Here is a 19,910-nt window from a genome sequence, read left to right on the forward strand (position 1 = left end):
ACAAAACCTAACTTAGGTCAAATACTGCTACTGACTTAGCGCATGTTTCACTAGAACCTATTTCAAGCAGCGCTACAGCTAAGAGGTCGGGTTAGGAAATTACTTGAGCCATTGTAAGCCGTGACGCATCTCTGCCTGGAAAGACAGCCAGACCATACTGAGTTAAGGCGAGTATTTGAAAAGCTACAAAAATGCAGCCAACAAAATTTAAAATAAAAATGATGCTTCTGAAAGTAAATGTTGTCAGATGTAACCTATAAATAACAGTACCAAATCCTGAGACTCAAGCCTTTTCGAGTCTCACCTTGGAGGTTCGCTCATTGTTTCCAACGACAACTGCGAAGGAATTAAATCGACGGGATACGAAATATATCGACACACGAAGAGAGCTCAGAGCTGACTTAACGGACCCTGTGATGATGTTAGAGTTGCAGTACTCGAGTACTCTTTAGAAGCTATTTAAGGAGAGATGGACGGTAAAACCTAACCGCTTTAGTTTTTTAGTACATAGTAAATTTCTGCGATTGGTTTATGATGGTTGCTAGAATCCTAAATGCAATTTTTGCGTCTGCAGAAGCACGGGAAGTAACGAAAATCATCGCTCCGTTCTGTCTATATAACGACACATGGAACAGCTCATAGCCTGCGAATTATTGGCAAGTAGGTTTTTAGGCTACCTAGCGGATGCAGAAACCGTCTCTGACCCAAATGATTGAGTTTAGCTGGCCGTCCCGCCGGCCAAATAAGTGGTGCAAGGATACACGCCGTACGTGCAGTGTCCGTCGATGTGGGGAAGGTGTTTGGCTGAGTCGATAAACAAACTAAAAAAAAATACTTTGATGTATCCGCTTGTGAGGAAGGATACTAAACCTTATGGAGGATATGATGAACTTCTTCAAAGCAGATAACACGATAGCTAAAGGGGAATCCATGAAACAAGCAACCTACGCAATGCGCAAGGTGGCTCCAAAACACCTTCGCTTTTTTGGAACGCGGACGCATTTTTATAGCGGTGTCAGCGTTAAAAGGCCTGTTTGTTCATGTACAGAAGCAGCTTCTAGAAAACTTTAAGAAACATGGAAGAATCGGCGCATTTATGTTGATTCCGCACGGAATTAACGCTAATCTGGTGTCTAGGAAACGCCGCTGGCCTGAACACCGATAAAGCAAGCCCCATGGAATACAGAGAGGGCCGCCGAATGGGAATCCGGAGTTGAGATGTTACTAAAGCGCTCGAGGACAGTTATGCACGCGGCAAACAAACATTCGTCTCTCATCAATAACTACAGAAAATCACATGCAAAAATAGAAATAGAACTCAGAGTAGTTGAGTGTCGGGATAGAAAAACGATAATTTAATGATAATAAAGGTATACCAGTGAGCTTGCATTCACTAACAGACAAAAAATTTACCAGCTGGAACTTAAAATTAAGTTTTCCATGCGCGGAATCACGTGTCGTGCCGCCTTTTAGAGAAACAGCATCAACTGCTATTCCCCAGAAGAGAAAAGGAGGCCGATATAGATATTGTAATTATGGGCAGATATCAGTGTATCACAACTTATATCGGCCGTGTATTATCAATAGGACGAAATATATAATAAAAATAATGGTTGATTAAATAAGCTAACAACTATATGCGAGCAAATCTGCTTTTAGTGGCTTCTGTGAAATCAATGTTTGTTGGTTCTTTTTTCTGTTGTTGCTTGAACTGCTAACGCGCTTCTTCGAAACCTATAATAAGTCTTTCTATCTAACATGAGTGTACCAGGCAGTCTTACTATATAGCCCAAGTGAGCGTCCCAGAAACTCCCTCAAAAACACGATCATTTTACTGGCTACTTTAGACAATGGCGTATTTATCACCTTTTGTCTCAGTTGGTTCAGTAAATGTTTGTACGCTAAATGTAATGCGTTCCGTACTGGCGGAGCGTAGGGCTTTACATCTCGATACAGACGGGCGTGTCAATAACCCAGCCGTGAACCCAGACCATATTGTCGATTGTGCATAACGTCAAATCATCCTTTGCTCGATGCAGTCCCTTTAACCGATAAACTCAGCAATCTTTTTCTCCTTAGAACAAACGACGACCGTATTCATTAGTATACGTATACACTGTGTTCAAGTGAATCGAAACTGGTATTTTTACACAAAATATTTTGCAATCTTATAGGACAAAAACATTCTTATTGAACCCTATATATTTCTGTGTCATTCCTGGTATCTCATATATATATATATATGTGGCTATCATCATATATACTGTTATAGAAGTTCAGCGGAATGACATAACAAACACCATCTTATATTATAACAGTGATTTTTTCAGTTGGATTTGAGCTAGATATTATATAAGACGTACGATCAATCTACTGCGCGCTAAAAGAACGATATGATTCTTTCGATGCTATGGCCATATAGACATTGGTCGTTGTGTTTCTTTATCTTTATACATCTGATTTTTCTTTTTTCCATCATCAACTTCTGTAAAGCCAGAACTTCCGCTCGATCTACCATTCGTTTTAATCGATTAAATGACCCATTATTATGACACCGTTGCATTTTTTTCACGCCATTTACTATCGTAGTCATAAGTACGCGCAGTCATCTGTGTGGTACGCTACCCTCGATAGTGACATTTCCAAATAAATTCTAATTATCTTTCAATACTTACACGCATTAGTTATGCACTATTGAGTGCGGTGGTCCATCACTGCTCGTACGCTTACTCAAGAAAAGTCTTTTTTGTGTCGTACAGTTGAAATATATAAATACCTTAATAAAAAGACATTGATCCTCTTACTGATTTCTACTACTTTTACGTTTGTTGTTCGATGACTTGTTCACTGATCCAAAGAGCCGTATGTTTGTTGGCGTATAGCTCCTCTTTTTGTCCGGATCTGAGTCAGCATCAGAATGCCCCCATCTTGTTCGCGGTAGCGCCCGAAGGCCTTTTTGTTGTTGTTTCATCGTCGTACGTCTAGATCATTTCCCGCAAGTGAGAACGCTTTTGAGATGAAGACGATGCACTCACACACATCTGCGCGGCCGACCGTAACGGTCGTATGAAGCGGGTGAATCGTCAGTAGGTACTCAGGCTGGCTGCACTAGCGGTACGTGTACCCAACAGCAGAATCGTGGCTGTTGCCCTGTAGCTTTAGCCGCACGCCGACACAACTGACGGCGTTTTGCTGTGCCGACGCTTACAGTTTCTCATGGGCGGCGTCCGTGGTCGGTTACTCTCGTGCTGTACCGTTACGTCACTAACGATAGGAACGGAGATGGCACAGGTAACACAGCCAACGTTAACGACAACAACGGTGACAAGACGATCGCTTCCCTTCCAGAATATCAGGAGGTGGCGAGGGATTCTAGAAGAGGGAGAACAGGCTACCGCTGCGACGAGCCGGCGTTGTAATAGAGCCTATCAACCAACGGTAGCATCTTCACCGCGACCAGCCATTGGCCCACGCCTAAAACACATTTCACAAGTACGCCGGTGCTCCAGTCGCGCTTGGAACCAGCCAAACGGTCTGGCGCTAGAATTCTGAGGCTGTGTATATTTATTCAGTAGTAATTGCAGGTTGATTCGAACTAGAGAACGAATGACGTCTAGTTGACGTTAGACTTCTAATTGGAGACATTAGAAAAGCGCATCGCACACCCACCGTCTAGGACGCTAGTAAAACACAACCGGTATAAATAGTGCGTTCGTGGCAAGAAGTTTCTAACTTCTGTCGTTCGGGGGTTTAGTCGAAACGGCGAATTTACTACGTACAACAACATAATGACAGATATCGATAAACTTTCCGACCACTAATCAGACCTTGTGACGTGCTTTAAAAACACAGAAGGACAGGTCCGCCGTTAAATTGTCTAGTTATTTATAGAAGGCAGGAAAACATCGCCAAAAGTAAAGAAACAACAGAAAAAACCGAAGTGGAAAAAATCTGCTTGGAAGAGTTCAGACAGATGTACACGCCGATTACAGAGGTGAGTGGCCTTCTCATTGGTACCAGGTCGTACAGAGAAGCAACGGTCTGTAAATCCTATCGTTGTATGTGATTTCGGCATCTCAGACACTTTTCTAAAACAGCATTAGGTTCATCTGTAAATTCTTGTGCTCGCCGAAATTCACTCAGATCACTACCTGGTGCCTGGAACAATCCATGCCTTTTCTACGAGGGTTGGCCGATAGCTTTTCTCACCATTCTGCGAAAGACACCATTTATTTGCTTTAATTCCCTTAACGCTCTGTTTATTACCCTTATTTAGAGCTCTGCTTCCTTTTCTAAATGCGTTGTTAATGTCTGACTTACTGTTTATACCTTCATTGTATGTAAATAACTTTTTTTCTAGTTCAACAATAGATGTTCAAATATGCTTTGTTTGCAACTGATGTATATAAGATTGAAGAATCATGATTGCTTTGTTATAAATAAGCTTTCCTTATTGCGCTGAAGCATACACATTCTGTTTAGTGTGACTGCATAACGGGATAAAATTCTCAGATCAACCGAGTAATGCTGCTTAAAACGCATTATTGCTCCCGATTTCAATCTAAATTGGCCCGGCTACAGGTGCCTGCATACGTTTCAGAACATGTGCCGAATCTCTGCTTTATCCATACACAAAATGCCACAGGAAACACAAAGCAAATATACTTCGCACGGATGCCGCAGCGTTTGCCGCCGCGATTTTCTGGGCTTCTGTCTGCTTAGGAATTTTTGCTATCGGTCAGTAGTTAAGGGCAAATGTGAACGAAGTGAGCGCTAGTTATGAAGAATCTACTTTAGAACTTGTACTATCTTATCTCACCAGGTTCTCAGTGGACACTGTAACGACCTAGATAAAATGTACTCGCTTAGGTAAACGGGGCGCTTGTTCGCTGCGTCCCCGCTTGACTCTACTTTGCTTGAGAACAGTTTTCTATCCGAACGCGTGTCAAGCATTGAATATATATATATATAGGTACGGCGTGCGCGTTTGTGCTTATGTATATTTAGCGCGTGCTATGAAACCTGTATGAGATATTTGGCTTGTCCTTTACCAGATCTCTGTGAACGTTGATGATGGTAAAAGATTTTTTTATGCAATCTAAATTCAGCTGAACTATACCTGCTCTTAACGCGTATAATAATAATATAGGATCCGAATTCAAATTAAGCTCACCCTGTGAGCGTCTATAAGATGCCAGCGAGGTCCTGGCGCATAGATCCAGAGCATTCTTTTTAGGATTACAGTACAATGTTGTTTTAATTTTCCTCAAGTTTTAAACTAAAGTAAGCCGTATCGTGTTGTGCTCCCTTCCATGCTGTTAAATCTGACAGTTAGAAACCTCCACTGCAGACATTTCATAGGGAAAAGGGCGGACACCATTTTGCTTGTATGTAGAACATGTCAAGGGACATATTTTCCTGATGGACGATACAAAGAACTAACTAGCAAATTAAACTGGAACAACATGTTGAAGTTAATTGTTCGAGCTTATGCCTGCTAATGAATAATCGAAAACAAAGAGGAGCATCGGTGATTAAGGCAAGTACAAGTCCTTCGCTGAAGTGAAAATTCAAGTATAGAATATAAATGTTTTGAACTTTTTATGTTCGATACAACTATTAGGCATTACCTCAAATCCACTTCTATCTCTGCCCACAATGATCTATTCTTGTTCAATTTACCTCGAAATTGCTCAGGGCAAAAAAAGAAGTTGTCGGCTAGACGTGCCGTCAAGTGGCAGAACGAGATTGGTTAAGACTGATACAGTTTTCGAAATGCACGAAAACGACAAGGGCAATCACATTGTACTTTGAAACAGGAAGATGGATAGCCCTTTTCGAAAGGGTACATTATCACTTGCTTTGCGAGCTTTATGTAATGTTTCAGCTAGCTTTATACTACCCCTGCCTCTGAACAATGGTTGAAGACGCCAACGTCTATTTAGTATACGTTATTCAAGCGATATCTGTTCTACTCTGCTGAATTGTACGGAACCGAATATTTACTGCATTTCAGCGCTTCCATTTGTGCTCGGATGGATTTACAAATATGAAAATCAACAAAATAATAACATGCTTTCAAATGCGCCTGTCTCAAGGACGTATCTGATAGCAGTGGTCAATTTTCATAGCATAGCAACCAACGAGAACAACTGCTATCATGCTGAAAAACTGCCGAGGTACTGGAAGGTCATTCGGGTAACATTGACAGCTGATTCACTATCGACACAATGCTATATATCCGCCTTCATTTTCAATAAAAATGAAACACTGCACTGATGCGGAGATGTTCCTCACCGTCCAGCGATTCAAATTTGAACTTTGCGCCAGTTTCCCCAAACTTGAATCGGCGCCTATCGATAGAATTCGTTTTTTCGCTGTCTTCAAGGAAATCAAATGTTACCTTTCAGATATCGAAATATAATGCATCGGTAATTGGACGTTCGCGATATAACCCGTTATTCTAACGGCTGGTCGGGCGGATTGCCCGTCAGGGTTGTCCGGAATTTGCGGTTGTCAATTAGCTATGCGGCTTCAGCGGCGATGGCGGCTTGCGCCTTCTTCAACCCGAACCGTTTCCGCGGCTTTAATCGCCTTTACGCTACTGATTGATGCGACGGCAATTATTGCCTATGATCCATACGACTATCGAGAGGAATACAACCTCGCCAATGTCGGTAAGTTCTGCAGATGAATGGAAAGCGAACTCAAACTTACCAAGATTCGGCTAATCGTTCCCTTTTGAGCCCGCAGAAATAACCTCCATGGGCCATTTATTTTGCCTTTAACAGATTTTAATTCCTGCTCTTTGATGCTTCACTATTTTTTCATAAAACACTTCTCTTTGTTATGATTATTATAGACGTTTTTGGTGGAGTTCCTAAGAATAAATGTATGCTATAGGATAGTTCTAGAAGTTTACCCGGATCGAATGAACGAAGACGTTTCAGCAGTGTAAGTCTAGCCAGTAAATGGGTAGCTTGAATTTGAAGAAAGAAAAATTCAACAGGTCAAACTATTCTCTAAATGAAAAAAGATTTTCAGGTCGGGCAATCCATTCCAAATAAATATCGAACTTTGGGAGCTGGATAATGAAACCTGTGATTATGATAATTATCAAATCAGCTGAGAAATTCCTCGCAAAATATGAACCTGAAATAAATGGTTAAGCGCCATCGTTTGGCCTTTCTGAGAAATGTTTCAATCCCTGATGCGTGAGGGGAATTTTCGTGTTAAAGGAAAAAGTCCGGACCATCAAAACGGGGACGCAGAAGAGGTAGTGTGCGCTTTATATTTATTGACTGTAAAACGGCACAGGCAGATTTACGGGTACGTCTCGCTGGAACCAGAACGCACACACAGCAGAGTAGAGAAGATCGGTCTTTAGGTGCGCGTTGAAGGACTTACATTGTCGGCTAGCTCGTTAAGTAAACGACAATTGTTCTATTCATATTACTCTCAAATACCCGTTGTTCAGAAAATATGCCAGAACAATATTTCCAGAAGGGTGCCGCTATCGTCGACGGCCGTCCTAGTACTGCTTGAGCTGCATAGACTTTCGTTGATAGACAGCTTTTCAAATGGCTAGAGCAGGTGAACGTACATGTATCCGCCCATAAATAATGCCGCATGGCGACGTTTTGCCGTTGATCTGATATATCGAGGAACTTGAACGGAAGTTTATCGACTTCATTATAAAGTGCTACTCGATAAACGGCCTAGGTAACTGTGATTAATAGATCAATATATTCTTGAGCACATTGAACAGCGGCACCATTGAGTATATATATATATATTCATAGTGTTCGAGCATACACTTTGCCAATCGTAGGTGTTGACTGGACGCGTCAGCATTTGCTGAAATGATTTATACAACCTAACGTGAGTACCATGCGATTTGTAACTACAGTGTATAGTCCATTAGTAATCACACATATCGTGTCACATCATATACGTGTTGTGTTTGCATCGCCGAATGAAGAGATGCGGCTTTTGCTCGTGAAACCTATTACGTTCTTAACTGCCGCCAGCAATACGTTACAATGCAACAAGCACAACGACAACAACGTTAATAACAAAAATGATGATAATTTTAATAAACATCGATAATGATAGCAGTAGCAGCGGTCGCGGTAAAGACCCTGACAATGAAACGTCAAACGGTGCCGGTGGATGCCACCAGGTGGCGCCAGCAGACCACCGCTTCGGCAACGTTAAGACAACGAAACGGTCAAAGCGCTTGGAAGGGCTGTCAACAGCACTGCCGCAGCCGCTGTTACAGCATAGACCGCAACGACTATGTTACGGTGTTCAGTGGCAATCTGCCGGCTATTGACTCGATATGACATCGTACCAAAGGACATCAACCGAAGATCGACAGACCAGCTACGCTTGACTGGACTGATCCTTCATTCCGATCCAGATTGTCGCTTTATCCCCGCCATTGTTGACGAGTAGTTCATAGGTAGACCGCATCGCTGCTACTGCTGCTGCTGCTGCTGCTGCTGCTGGCAGCATTCATCTTCTGAATCGTGACGGGACAATCTTACCAAATCGACCCGCTGCAAGCTGGCCCGTTTTACGTCAACCTTTCGTCGTCAAATATTGACTGGATACTGTTGCTTCCATGTTCGTAAAGCAGTCTCTCTCCTGACAGGGCACGACCCGTGTGGCTAAGTAGCATGCGCGTCAAGAATACTACCGCGGCCATCTTAGCAGCTGGCAGCTAACAAGCGAACGGGCGTATTCTGAATAATAGGCGTGTATTACCTGCCATCGCGGTTGCTAGCCGTCCCACTTTCCGAATTTGTAGCAAAACAGCCAAATTATTAAAGGCTTTCAAGATCATCATCGTTCGCTATCGCCGTGTATCATTAGATGTGAACACGGGAGAAACAAACGTAACGAACATTATATCGACAATGACTTCTCACTACAGCCCGAAACACAGAATTGCATCCTTAATATATGTAGAATATTTTTTCTATTTCACTTGAACGAGTCTGCCCGTGAGAGTGGTACGTTTGCTGTTGGTACGATAGGGCGTTCTGCGGATACAAATCCAAGTGTGAAGATTTGTCTAACCTAGAGTTTTCCGCATACTATCACAGCGAGGGCAGGACAGGTCATGAAGTAAATCAGAGGCAGATGTTCAAAAAAACCACTTGAAATCGACAAATTACTATCCGGAGCTATTGAACTGACGAAAAGGTTTTTCTTATTATGGAATAAACTATCTGGTCTGTACGATGGCCGATTGTAGGTTATTTATAACCATACTCAAAAAAAAAGATATGTTCTCACGATCAACTTTAGTGCGGCTGTTGTGATGACGTTGCCGGACAGTAAAGTTTTACCGGCCCCCCAACGACAAGAAGCGTTCGCTCGATTTTATAGATTAATGCTCATTCAAGCTTCTTCATTTTTTTACTTTCATATATCTACGAGACGATTCTCTCTCGAGACGAAGAGGGAACAATGCTATAGCCCGGTGTATCAGGCTTTCTCAGTGCTAACAAGGTGTTTATTCTCAAATGGATAGCAACAGCTTTATGAAAATAATCCATGAAGAGATTCATCTAACGGATCACTTGTAACGAAATCTTGCCACAGCAAAGATCATATCAGACTGAGCGCCCCAAAGTCTGTTTGATTTATGCCCGCTGTTTTTCGTTGCCTCAGTTCGACAACGTATGGTCACGCAACATGACCCATCTTTTTGATTATTTATCGTTAGGGTCTCGTATTGGCTCTTATTGGGGACCCCGTCTTATTGCGTTCGGAATTATTAGATTAAATGGGTCCTTGTCTACTAAAGAGTTTCATTTTTGAAGTGATGATATACTGGAAACAATTTACTTTTAGGTAGAAACATCGAACTTTGCATTAAAAATTAGCGAGCGTCAAGATCCGTACGTTTGCGATCGCTGCCATGTAAAATGCTAAATAAACAAACGAAGCCAACATTACTTTTCTCTACTTCTGTAGGCGTTAGTAATTAAAAAAGAATGAAATTCAAATATATCGGGCTTCTGTATGTCTAAATCATACAGAATTGGTTTGCGAGTCTGGTTTTGGTACCTATGTGTTAAGCTTAATTTTGGCAAGCCTTATCTTTACTGCCTTGATATGGCACGGCTTAATTTATATGCTGAAAAATATTATGGCATGCGGCCAAACAGCTTCCAGTCTAGGCAGCGTGTGACGCAAACAGGCATTGAATTAAAAGACTGAACCATTTGTTTCATCCTACTCAGTTCCGTGGGGTGTAACGTCATCAGATCGCCAATTTTGCTTACCTATGACGATTTGTTGTTGAGCAAGATTTCTGCAGATGGTCATTCGTTCTTGGTACTCTTCGATTTTCTATTATTAGGTGTTTAGAAATTCGTTTTCGGTTCGCGCGCTGTCAGGATTTAGTTCGTCCAATCATTTCTAGAGGTGCTATAGTGACTAAATAAGTAATTATTTCTACCCTGTGTCTTATAATAACATCTCATCGTTTTCTAACCGACCCCCAATAGTGATTGGAAGAATTATCTGTGGGCCAAAGAAAGGTAGAACTGCGGTGCCCTTTTTTTTCCACTACAGCTCAAACAGCCCATATTTCTCCGCGTGAACTGACACCGACGTCCGAATATTGCGCTTGGTACTAACAAGAGGAAGCTAGCGAATTAAGTGGTAGGATGCTATCTCTGTCATATTTGGAAGCGATTTGATGCCTAAATCATGCAACCCGGTATTATACAACGACCACTTCCCTAGTAGATTCAAAACCAGCTTTTTCTCTGTGCTCAACTGGCAAGCTTCGCATTTCTGTCTCTTGGATCATTATAGCGTAACAATCAGATGAAAAGGGTAGTTTCTCGAAGTGAGCTAGGGCCAGTTGGAAAGTCACTTGGAACATGCCGCTGAAAAGGAATTTTCGAATCTTCTCAAAAGAAGACCGCGATTCTTCGAAAATATATGCTTGCCTCACAGTCGTCATTGGTGCAAGTGAAGAACTTTAATTGCTCGAAAGTACGCAACAAACTTTTTCCTGTCGCCTCCATAAAACAAAGACACAGTTCGGAATGGTCAGTAGTATTTCTGCACAGAAACACGCGCAATCTAATTGTGACATTGTTACGATTTTAGAACCTGAACCAGAGGTGTTCATCACGCTTTCAGCGGCTGTCGTGAAGAGCCGCGGAGGTCTGGCGGAACGGCGAATTCAGCTGAATTGGTTTAATATCGACGTGCGACACGCTAGCTCAAGGCACAGTCTAGGTCACAACCACACGCTCTACCTCCTGCGAAGGCCGGCGGGTTTATTTAGAATAGATGAGGACGCCGTATTTAAGCGAGATATTGGCCTGCAAAGCGATGGACAGATCACTACCCACATCAACTTTCCCAGGTGAGTTCGGGGATCACGGCAGTGGTTTTTTTTCGTATTGACTTAACACATTTGTGTGCTGTTGGTCATACTTGAGGCAAAATCAATAACGGTTTGAATTTAGAAGTTCTTCCCAGATCTAGTCTGACACCAACCAGGATGTGCATTCACGGATTTAGGAAACATGACAACAATACGGTGTCATGATTTTATTTTCGTCTAATTCGACCTTAAATAAAACGACAGTGCAGGTCTTTGACGGCTGAAGTTTTTGAGGTTTCAATGAAATTGTTTTTTATTCTACTCTTCCAGAAATAGTGAAAAAAATAAAACGGGAGAGCTTAATACCAAGAACAAAGGTAGCATGTTCATAACGTCACATAGCGGGTATTACTCTCCAACAAGGAACGCCACTGAAAACCCACAATGCCTATAGTAGAAATGCGCTATTATGGTACAGCCCTAAGAGTTTTTTTTGAAGAATAAGTTTCACGTAAAAGCATCAATCAGAAGGAAGGAAGGAACCCCTTGAGAACCCTAAGAGTTTCCAAACCCAGTACAAGGCCTGCGATTTAACAGGTGGCTCTACGTCGACAGATTATTTTTAACGGCAAATACAAGAAATAGCATTCATCCCAGAATGAGCTAATGGCATCCAATGCAATGAAATACTTGTAGAATAGGACAATTCTGACCCTGCTTTTTCATTTGAGCTTATATATTTAAAACAGGCGTGTTGTTCCTAAACAACCCGGACAACATCGGATTATCGTTGCGTTTGTAATTCTAAATTGAGAACCACCTGTTTTTAGAGAACTTGCGTCCTTAAAGCGATTTATTTTTTCCGACTGACGCTCAACTTTAGCTGCGCTTGTTGTGTGCATAGGAGCTAAGTTGCAAACCACAATTACTCTAAAACTAGATTTATATACGATACCGGCGTAGCCTAATATGCACCGACCCAATGACGTATTTGTGATTTATTAATGTCCTCAAAGTTTCCGAGGATGGGCGTGTCCGTGTCACCGTCAGAAAGATTATTGCGTCATTGTGGCCCATTGAAAAAGCTGTCATGCAAGCACAGCATCTACATGTGTCGGCGGGGGTGAGCTGCTTGGTCTGGCCGACAGTTTTCTGGTTTCCGCTTGGGCCGTTAGCTAATCGAATCTTGCGCTTCGTCCCGAATTCGTAAGTAAGTAACAGCTGTCCGACTTGTCGATTTGGTAAAATCTGCTGTCGCCGCCGCAGCAAGTGGACATTAGTCTAAAGAAGTTTATAGTATTCGCTTTTGAAAAAAATCAGTCGACGAGTACTATGGAAAAGGTGGGCTTCTGCAGAAAGCAAGCTATGGTCAGCTCGCTGGCTGCCCTGCTGGGTCGGGTGGTGGCGATGGACCCCAGCGATCGGCCTCGTTCGGGCATTTCGTTGTTTCCGAATGTTTGATTGCTCGCGTAATGCCCACTCAGCTTGTGATCGAGTCACGACTTTGCATCCCTGGAGGCTATGCGAGAAAACCTGACTGTGTGTAATAACAATCATCCGAAAGACTTCGCTTGTTGATTCCAATGGTTGTTCCCCTGGATATTTCTCTCACTACTTGTAATTACAAATAACGCGTTTACTAGAACAGCAGGAATACGGACGAGAATAACCTACTGCATCTTGTTCTTTTGTCTGTGGAGACATTCATTACAAGATTGGTGAATTGATACGTAAGTCTTATGTGAAAGCCATTATATATGGCCCTTAAGTAAAATCTACAGTTTTGACAAGTGTAAGCGTTCGATCAAATTACTATAGGAGATAAGCGTAAATCTTGACTTTGTTTGCCTAGTTCGATACATTATGATGTCTTTAGGGGATGATTTTCGAAATAATACACCACGTTTACAAGTCACGCCCTATAGTTTTGTTCTATAACTATTTATAAATGAGAACTAGTAAACAAAATAAGAATGCACTTTAGATACGTGAAATCACGTTTTGTTGAGAGCATGACCTTAAGCGAAATATCGGTAGCCACATGTACTGCCAAAACTAAAACGTAGGCCAGGCACCATATAAAACGGTTGTATGTCTACGAAACCCAAACAGCTTAACTTTCGTAGAGAGGTAAGTGATCGGGAAGCGCCAAAAAAGCTCTAGGATTTTCTGGGAATTGCATTCAAGTTCAACTAAAAAGCGGGCGGTCGCTTAAAATGCGAGTATTTGTTTGGTTTAACCATTCGAAAGATTTCTGGCTAAGCTGCATGCGTCCAACTTGGAAACGGTATTACTTTGAATATCAACCCATAAGACAATTAAATGCTTCTGGAAATGAGTTCCGTGATTTCCCCCACGTGAGACGACATGTTCAACGACCCGGTTGGTTTATTTTTAAGAATTTCAATTTGGCTTTATTACCGTTGTTATTTACGAATGAAAATATTAACGAAAATTTTATTTTGCATTTTCGTTAATATTTTTATTTTACTAACACATTTTGGTCCTGTTGATGAACCCTATGTATGTTTAAATCAAGTATTTACTTTAACTTGCCCTCTTAACTATATTTACCGGTTTCTCAAATTAGATCAAAAGAAAAATAAGCTGTCCTAGCCCTCCATCAGTTCACCCTTATCACGGCCTTTTTAAGTAAAGCCAAATATAACCGCTTCGGTTGCATAGGCTACAGACTTGTGAAACGAGAGCACTCTCCTCTGCTGTTTTCTCATCTGGTAGCCTCTGTGAGTAGGACTTTGATGTCGAAAGGTTTGAGAAGTCAATGTCTCGTCTAGACCACCAACCAACTTATAACAACAAGTTTCCTAAGTGGTTTCAACTTTTCTATTAGGGCTCTGGATACTGCAATGAAGCATTGAGGAAATCCTGCGTTCACATTTTCAGGACTTCACTCCAAAATATGAGACAGTAACTCTGGAAATTTCTTTGTCTTAATTGGGCACGATTTTATATTTAGTAGAACAAATGCTCTGAAAATCAACTGTTTCAGGCAGGGAAATAGGCTCACAATCTGGGCAAGAAGGTCGGCAGAACTGAATCTAGGGATGAAGTAGAAAATTACGCAAATTATATGCGTATCGCTATTATTGTCAGGGCTGGTTCCGCCTTGATTTCGAACGGATGGTTATGAGCGAACCAGAGTTAGCTTTTATTTAGAAATATCATTTCCGTGTTGCAGTTGTGGCGGATCATTTGGTCCGTATTGAGGCGTAACTGTATGGAAGTTTGTGCTATATATTTTGGAAAGAAGCTTGCTGTGTCATTGTTGAAACACGTAGATAAACATGGCAATGTTCACTTCGGGAAGGCCATGTTTGAATAATGTGATTTTCTCTATTAGCATAGGCATTATGAATTGCTAACCGTCTACCACGAGTGCAGTCTGAAACTGGTAGTGATTGAATGGCTTCACTTAACGTGCATTCTGCATAACAGTTGGCGACTATTATCAGATGTGTGATTTTTGTTTTCATCGTTGCACGTAAGGGTCATCTTCAATAAGACGCATCTTCACGACGAGTGCCTGGATTACTGGGTAGCCCTAGTACGTCGCGAGCAGCTTCCGAGCGGCGGTCGTCAGCGGACCATGGTCGCCCACGGGTGCTTCCGAGCCCAGCCGTACTGGATGTGGAAAAATAGGCAAATGCTTAAGCACCTCACCCTACGACAGATGATGATACCGGGTGGGTGTGTAAGGTTCGATAATTTTTTATATTGTCAGTAGAGTGCGTCGCCGCGATGTAGAAAAACTACCGACAGAGATCGGAGTGTGAGCTTTTCGTAGAATCATTAAACGAAACACTGATATGTCGATAAATTCAAATTCAGAAACTATAGCAAACAAAACATTTGGTGAACTCGCAGCTGTGGTTGGAAGGAAAAAGAACAATGTGAAACTAACCTTTGAACGTATACGTATCGTACGTTCATCACAATTAAAATACAATAGATTATCAATTTTGTTACGCATAGGATAATAGCAATTTCCGCCGATAACCGTTTAATCCGTGGGTTCTTCTGTTCTTATTTATGTGTCCGAGTTAAGGGAAAGGATGAACCACTGGGAACTTTTTCAAGCCGGGATTTGCTATGAGTGAAAAATTATAATAGAGCACCGGCATTTGAACGTTTTTAACTAGTACAGCCTTACTATGACCTCTTCGTAGCAGGCACTTCGTATACGACTGGATCTGCTTTACAAACTCGGTGTTTATCATGTGTTAACCGACGAGATCAGAAGAATGTAAATACATTTACGAATAAATAGCTAATGATTGTTCAAATGGTCGCCGATTTTTATTACTGATATCGATGTAAGGCCTAACGTAGCACAGTTCCTATAAACATGGCTATATAGACACCGTTTCATGGTAAATTCGGTGGCACGTCATACTTCTTTTTGTTGAAGGTCGAAGCTTGTATTGTAAAATATGACAACCATTTGCTGCATTAATTGTACAAGTACAAACTCGTATCGATTTGCATGTGCCCAACCAGATCAGGGGCTTATAGGGCGTTCTGGTTCCGAGTCCCCTACCCCATTGTGTGCATAACTAACTGAGGGCAATTGCTCTCTCGCTAAACCCAAAAGTTTTCGTGGTTCTACTATCGTTTTGGTTATCTGTCATCCTCGCCGTGTAACTGAGCAGGAACGCACAATTCGGGCATGTATTCCTTCTATAACCCTCGAGCAATTAGGGTCGTCGCCGACTTTAAGTATACGCAGGAAGAGGACATCTTTAATCAACTCGCTTATGGGATTCGTTGTCTTGACCTTCGAGTTTCGGCCTCTGGATCAACGCACAGCCCGAAATATAAAATAGCTCACGATGTCCTCTCCGGCGATGCCAGCGTTCTCGAGGTCCTACGACAGGTTAAAGATTTCGTCGAGGTAAGGCCAGCGATCATCATTATTAGTTGTATGAATGATAAACATTTTAGATGATGACAAGGGGGCAGCCGATTATTAGTTCCTATGTTAGCTACCTACTCAGTGTGTTTTTATATATTCGATAATAGTAATAATGCGAAGGCTTTTCGAGAAGTCTGAAGAAGGATGCTGGCAGAAGCGAATTCGAAATTTCGCCTAACAGGTCGAGCGGCGTTCTTGGGTACCTATTGAGGCACGCCCTTTCCTTATGAAACGAAGACGAATTATAACGCTATAGATGCCTATTTACAGCTAAAACTGTTGGATATTTCCCGGTAGTGGTGAAGAAATGAGGCACTTCTTTAATCTGAAACAGTAACTTGTACTAAGAAAAAGTTCAGCAGTACGCAGTCATCGAGCCCGTGACTGAACGTGCTACTTCTTTCGACGACCTTCGCTGCGTGTCCGTTAGAACGAAGACAACATCGTGCTCATTGAAAATCAATTTTTAAGAGAACTCAGACAAATCTTATTAACACAGGGGTCATGCAGTCAGAGAGCGGGATGTTACGGCATTTCGTTCCGAATGTGAAAAGAAAACAACATACGTTTTTAGGCTTAGCTAGGTTATTTGTTAGCGTGCAAGTATGTAGTGACCTACATAATGCTATTGTAGCTTTTAATAATTGTGTTTACGGATAAAATAATAAGAACTTGCTTCACCAAAACAGGTTAGAGCTAACGTCAAAAATATTAGAGACCAACAAACATTTGCCATGTCTACATATTTGAATTCTATTAATTATCCCTATTTAAGGTCACTAACGAAATTGTGATTTTGGACCTGCATCGCTTTCCCAACGGATTCGATAATGAGGCTGCGCATCAGCGCTTTATCGACTTTTTGCGCCATGAACTTGGCGATCTGATCATTCCGTATAACACCGCACTCGACAGGTCCTTGCAACATATCTGGAGCAGCGATGGTAGAGGCCGAATTGTAGTATGCTACAATGCGCGACTTCTCACGGTAAACTCATCTCTTCACCTCGGGGTTCGCCACCTTTGGGCGGATACTAATCTACCCAATACTTTGAAGTCCTACTTCGATAGAAAGGTAAATTTAATGTCTCTTTTTTTTTCAAGTATCATGATTTACTCGTTGATTATTGCCTCCGTATCGCAAAAATGAGTACGTTACGCGTTCTTAGTCCCCAACGCCGGTACCATTGTCATTATAGGTATTGGTCCGCACTTACTTCGATAGTAATTGAAAAAAAAGTAGTTAGAATAAATTTTGAACATTTTATATCCCAGGATAACAAGAGGAAGTCGGAATGTGGCTAATCCCAACGGTAAAAAGCAGCTACTCTTTCTACTGAAGCTACAGATGAAAGTTCAATGTATTGGTAGAACGAAGGATATTTCTGAATGTATTATGCAAAAGCGCGAGCCATCTACCATGTTGTAACGGAAGCGCTGGTAAGAACGATGCACTCCTTTCTTCCGGTGACGTGCGACTGGTGCTGCCAACGGAACTTCACACCGTTGTCCTAGGTTTTATGGTAGAAACTACAAAAGCATTTCGCGCATTGTTATTAAAAGAACTAAAAGCATTCGATGGTGTTGTCCCAGAAGGCTTTATGCCTATTTATTATGTTTTGCTTTGTTACGAACGGAAATCAAAATGGTACACCTTTCACATTGGACAAGGCGTAGTACAATATGAAATAGGAACGCTTCAGGGGCACCCAGGCCGGCAAACAATTGCGCTAAAAAATTTTTTTGGGAGGATATAGCCTTATTGCAACAACTTATTAGTACAACTCGACTATTAGAAGCGAACATCTGCTGCCGCATACAATGTCAGTGTTGACCTACAATTCGCTCAAACGGGTTATGCAGCGGGGAGATCGTACCTATTTCGTTACCTATTTCGAAAAAGTACTGCCTTTTGAAGATTGGCTTACTTAACTGGCTCTCGGAGACATCGAAACGTGCCTAGGAACATGCAGAAAGCATACTTCATCGCACATGCTTTTTTGATCGATGAGAAGATATCTATCACTGAGTATCGGATGCTGGGAGGTAGATGTCGCGCTTACACTGGCTTTCAATTTTCATTTATACCAGTACGATAAACAAGTATTCTACATATCTCATGCTTTCATTTTGATTATGGGAGCTCATCCCGTAAAATTGTTGCCTTGGCCATCGTATAGGCGTGTTCACAAAAAAAAACTATCGACTATATACCTGTTGTTACGATAGTCAAATACTTTTCAGCAAGTTAGAACAATTGTATGACTAATAGTTATTATTGATATTAATGGTAACGAAGGGCAACGTAATGTGATTCCAGTTCCTCGTTAAAGATATGATTTGCCCTATCGTACCGTTTTGGTTCACTAAATCAGCAGCAACAGTATTGGCTATATCAAATGGCTATCTGCTTAGATCTAGTAACTAAAAGAATGTTTTTGTCCTATTCACAAGGTATGTGAGGCTGAAAAGTATGGCCTATATTATTTCCACGCTGCCATGGCCGAGCTGACGCCAACGGTCGTGAATATCATCTTTGAGGGTCACAAGGGCGGCTTGCGTAAGATGGCCGACGAAACAAACCCACTTGTGGCTCGATGGTTCCGACGTGAGTATCGAACCTGCGCCAACATTGTTGCTACCGACTTTTTCCTCGGGGCCGACATCGTCAGCGTCGCCATCCAGAGCAATATCGAGCGGTCAAAACTGTATCGTATAAATTAGTTAGCTTTGACACCATATGTCTGCGCAGTGTCCCGTACTTTGGCCTGGTACGCTTATGTGCGTCTGTGTATGTACGTCTAAACGTCTTACGTGCGCGTTTATTCTGTGTATATGATATGTAATTCAGAGATACTTGAAAACGAATGAAAACGTAACAGCAAAATGTTTGTCGTCCACAAATTAAATGATTTGGATTATGTAAACTGTATATAATTATTCTAAAGTGTAAAAAATCATTCTAAAAAAAAAAGTTACCGTTGATATATCTAGGCTTTGCTGGAGGACGTGAACCATACAGATTACGACAAGAATACAAAGCTAACCGCAGCGAAGAGGTACCGTGATAGGTAGAACATCGTCTACATTGTATATATATATGTAAATAACAAGCAGACAAACCAAAAGGATCTAGCAGAAGGGTCTGCTGGATTCTTAAACATGAAATAAAATCTTAACGATAATTGTCCTTATATGTCGGCGCGTTTTTCGCTATTTCGACTATCTAAAATAAGCGCTTTACAATAGGCATAAGCTTTTCGTATTTGTAAGGCTCTGCAGCCATTGACCAATTTCATAACCGCTGAACAAAGGTTAAGGGCATTTGGACTAATATAGGTTACGCTCACAAACGCTAGCTAGGCCCATTAGATCTCCTTAGAAAAAGTTTCCCTTTTGCCTTGAAAAATTATTATGAATTCTGTAAATATGTGTTAGCTTAATATAAAATTGCTAACGCGATTTTAACTTAAGAAGGGCCAACGATGTTACTCAACTAAAGCTTCATAGTTTTTTTTGGCTTTTTTCCGTGTGATTTTTATAGACAGTACACCTATGAGGGTCAAAACTATACCTTTGTCTAACTTACAAGGGAAAGCTTTAGATCTCTCCAAAAAT

At 41.5% G+C, this 19,910-nt stretch overlaps 1 protein-coding gene and 1 long non-coding RNA gene across 2 annotated transcripts; one reads left to right on the forward strand and one right to left on the reverse strand.

Annotated features, from left to right (window-relative positions):
- Positions 1–1,324: 1,324 nt before the first annotated feature.
- On the reverse strand, positions 1,325–3,988 carry LOC111262773 (uncharacterized). Its single transcript, XR_002681851.2, has 2 exons — positions 2,676–3,988; positions 1,325–2,074 (listed from the first exon to the last, which is right to left on the reverse strand). It is a non-coding gene; the product is annotated as an uncharacterized LOC111262773 (long non-coding RNA).
- Positions 3,989–6,410: 2,422 nt separating this feature from the next.
- On the forward strand, positions 6,411–19,488 carry LOC111262772 (PI-PLC X domain-containing protein 3; the record flags this gene model as incomplete). The annotated part of the gene is given in 6 exon segments (XM_022837293.1): positions 6,411–6,677; positions 11,137–11,398; positions 14,867–15,063; positions 16,030–16,271; positions 17,068–17,367; positions 18,747–19,488. Coding segments are annotated over 6 exon segments (1,422 nt in total). The 3' UTR covers positions 19,017–19,488.
- Positions 19,489–19,910: the final 422 nt, after the last annotated feature.

The sequence above is a fragment of the Varroa jacobsoni genome, unplaced genomic scaffold, assembly GCF_002532875.2.
Source record: "Varroa jacobsoni isolate VJ856 unplaced genomic scaffold, vjacob_1.0 scaffold_700, whole genome shotgun sequence".
Classification (NCBI taxonomy): domain Eukaryota; kingdom Metazoa; phylum Arthropoda; class Arachnida; order Mesostigmata; family Varroidae; genus Varroa; species Varroa jacobsoni.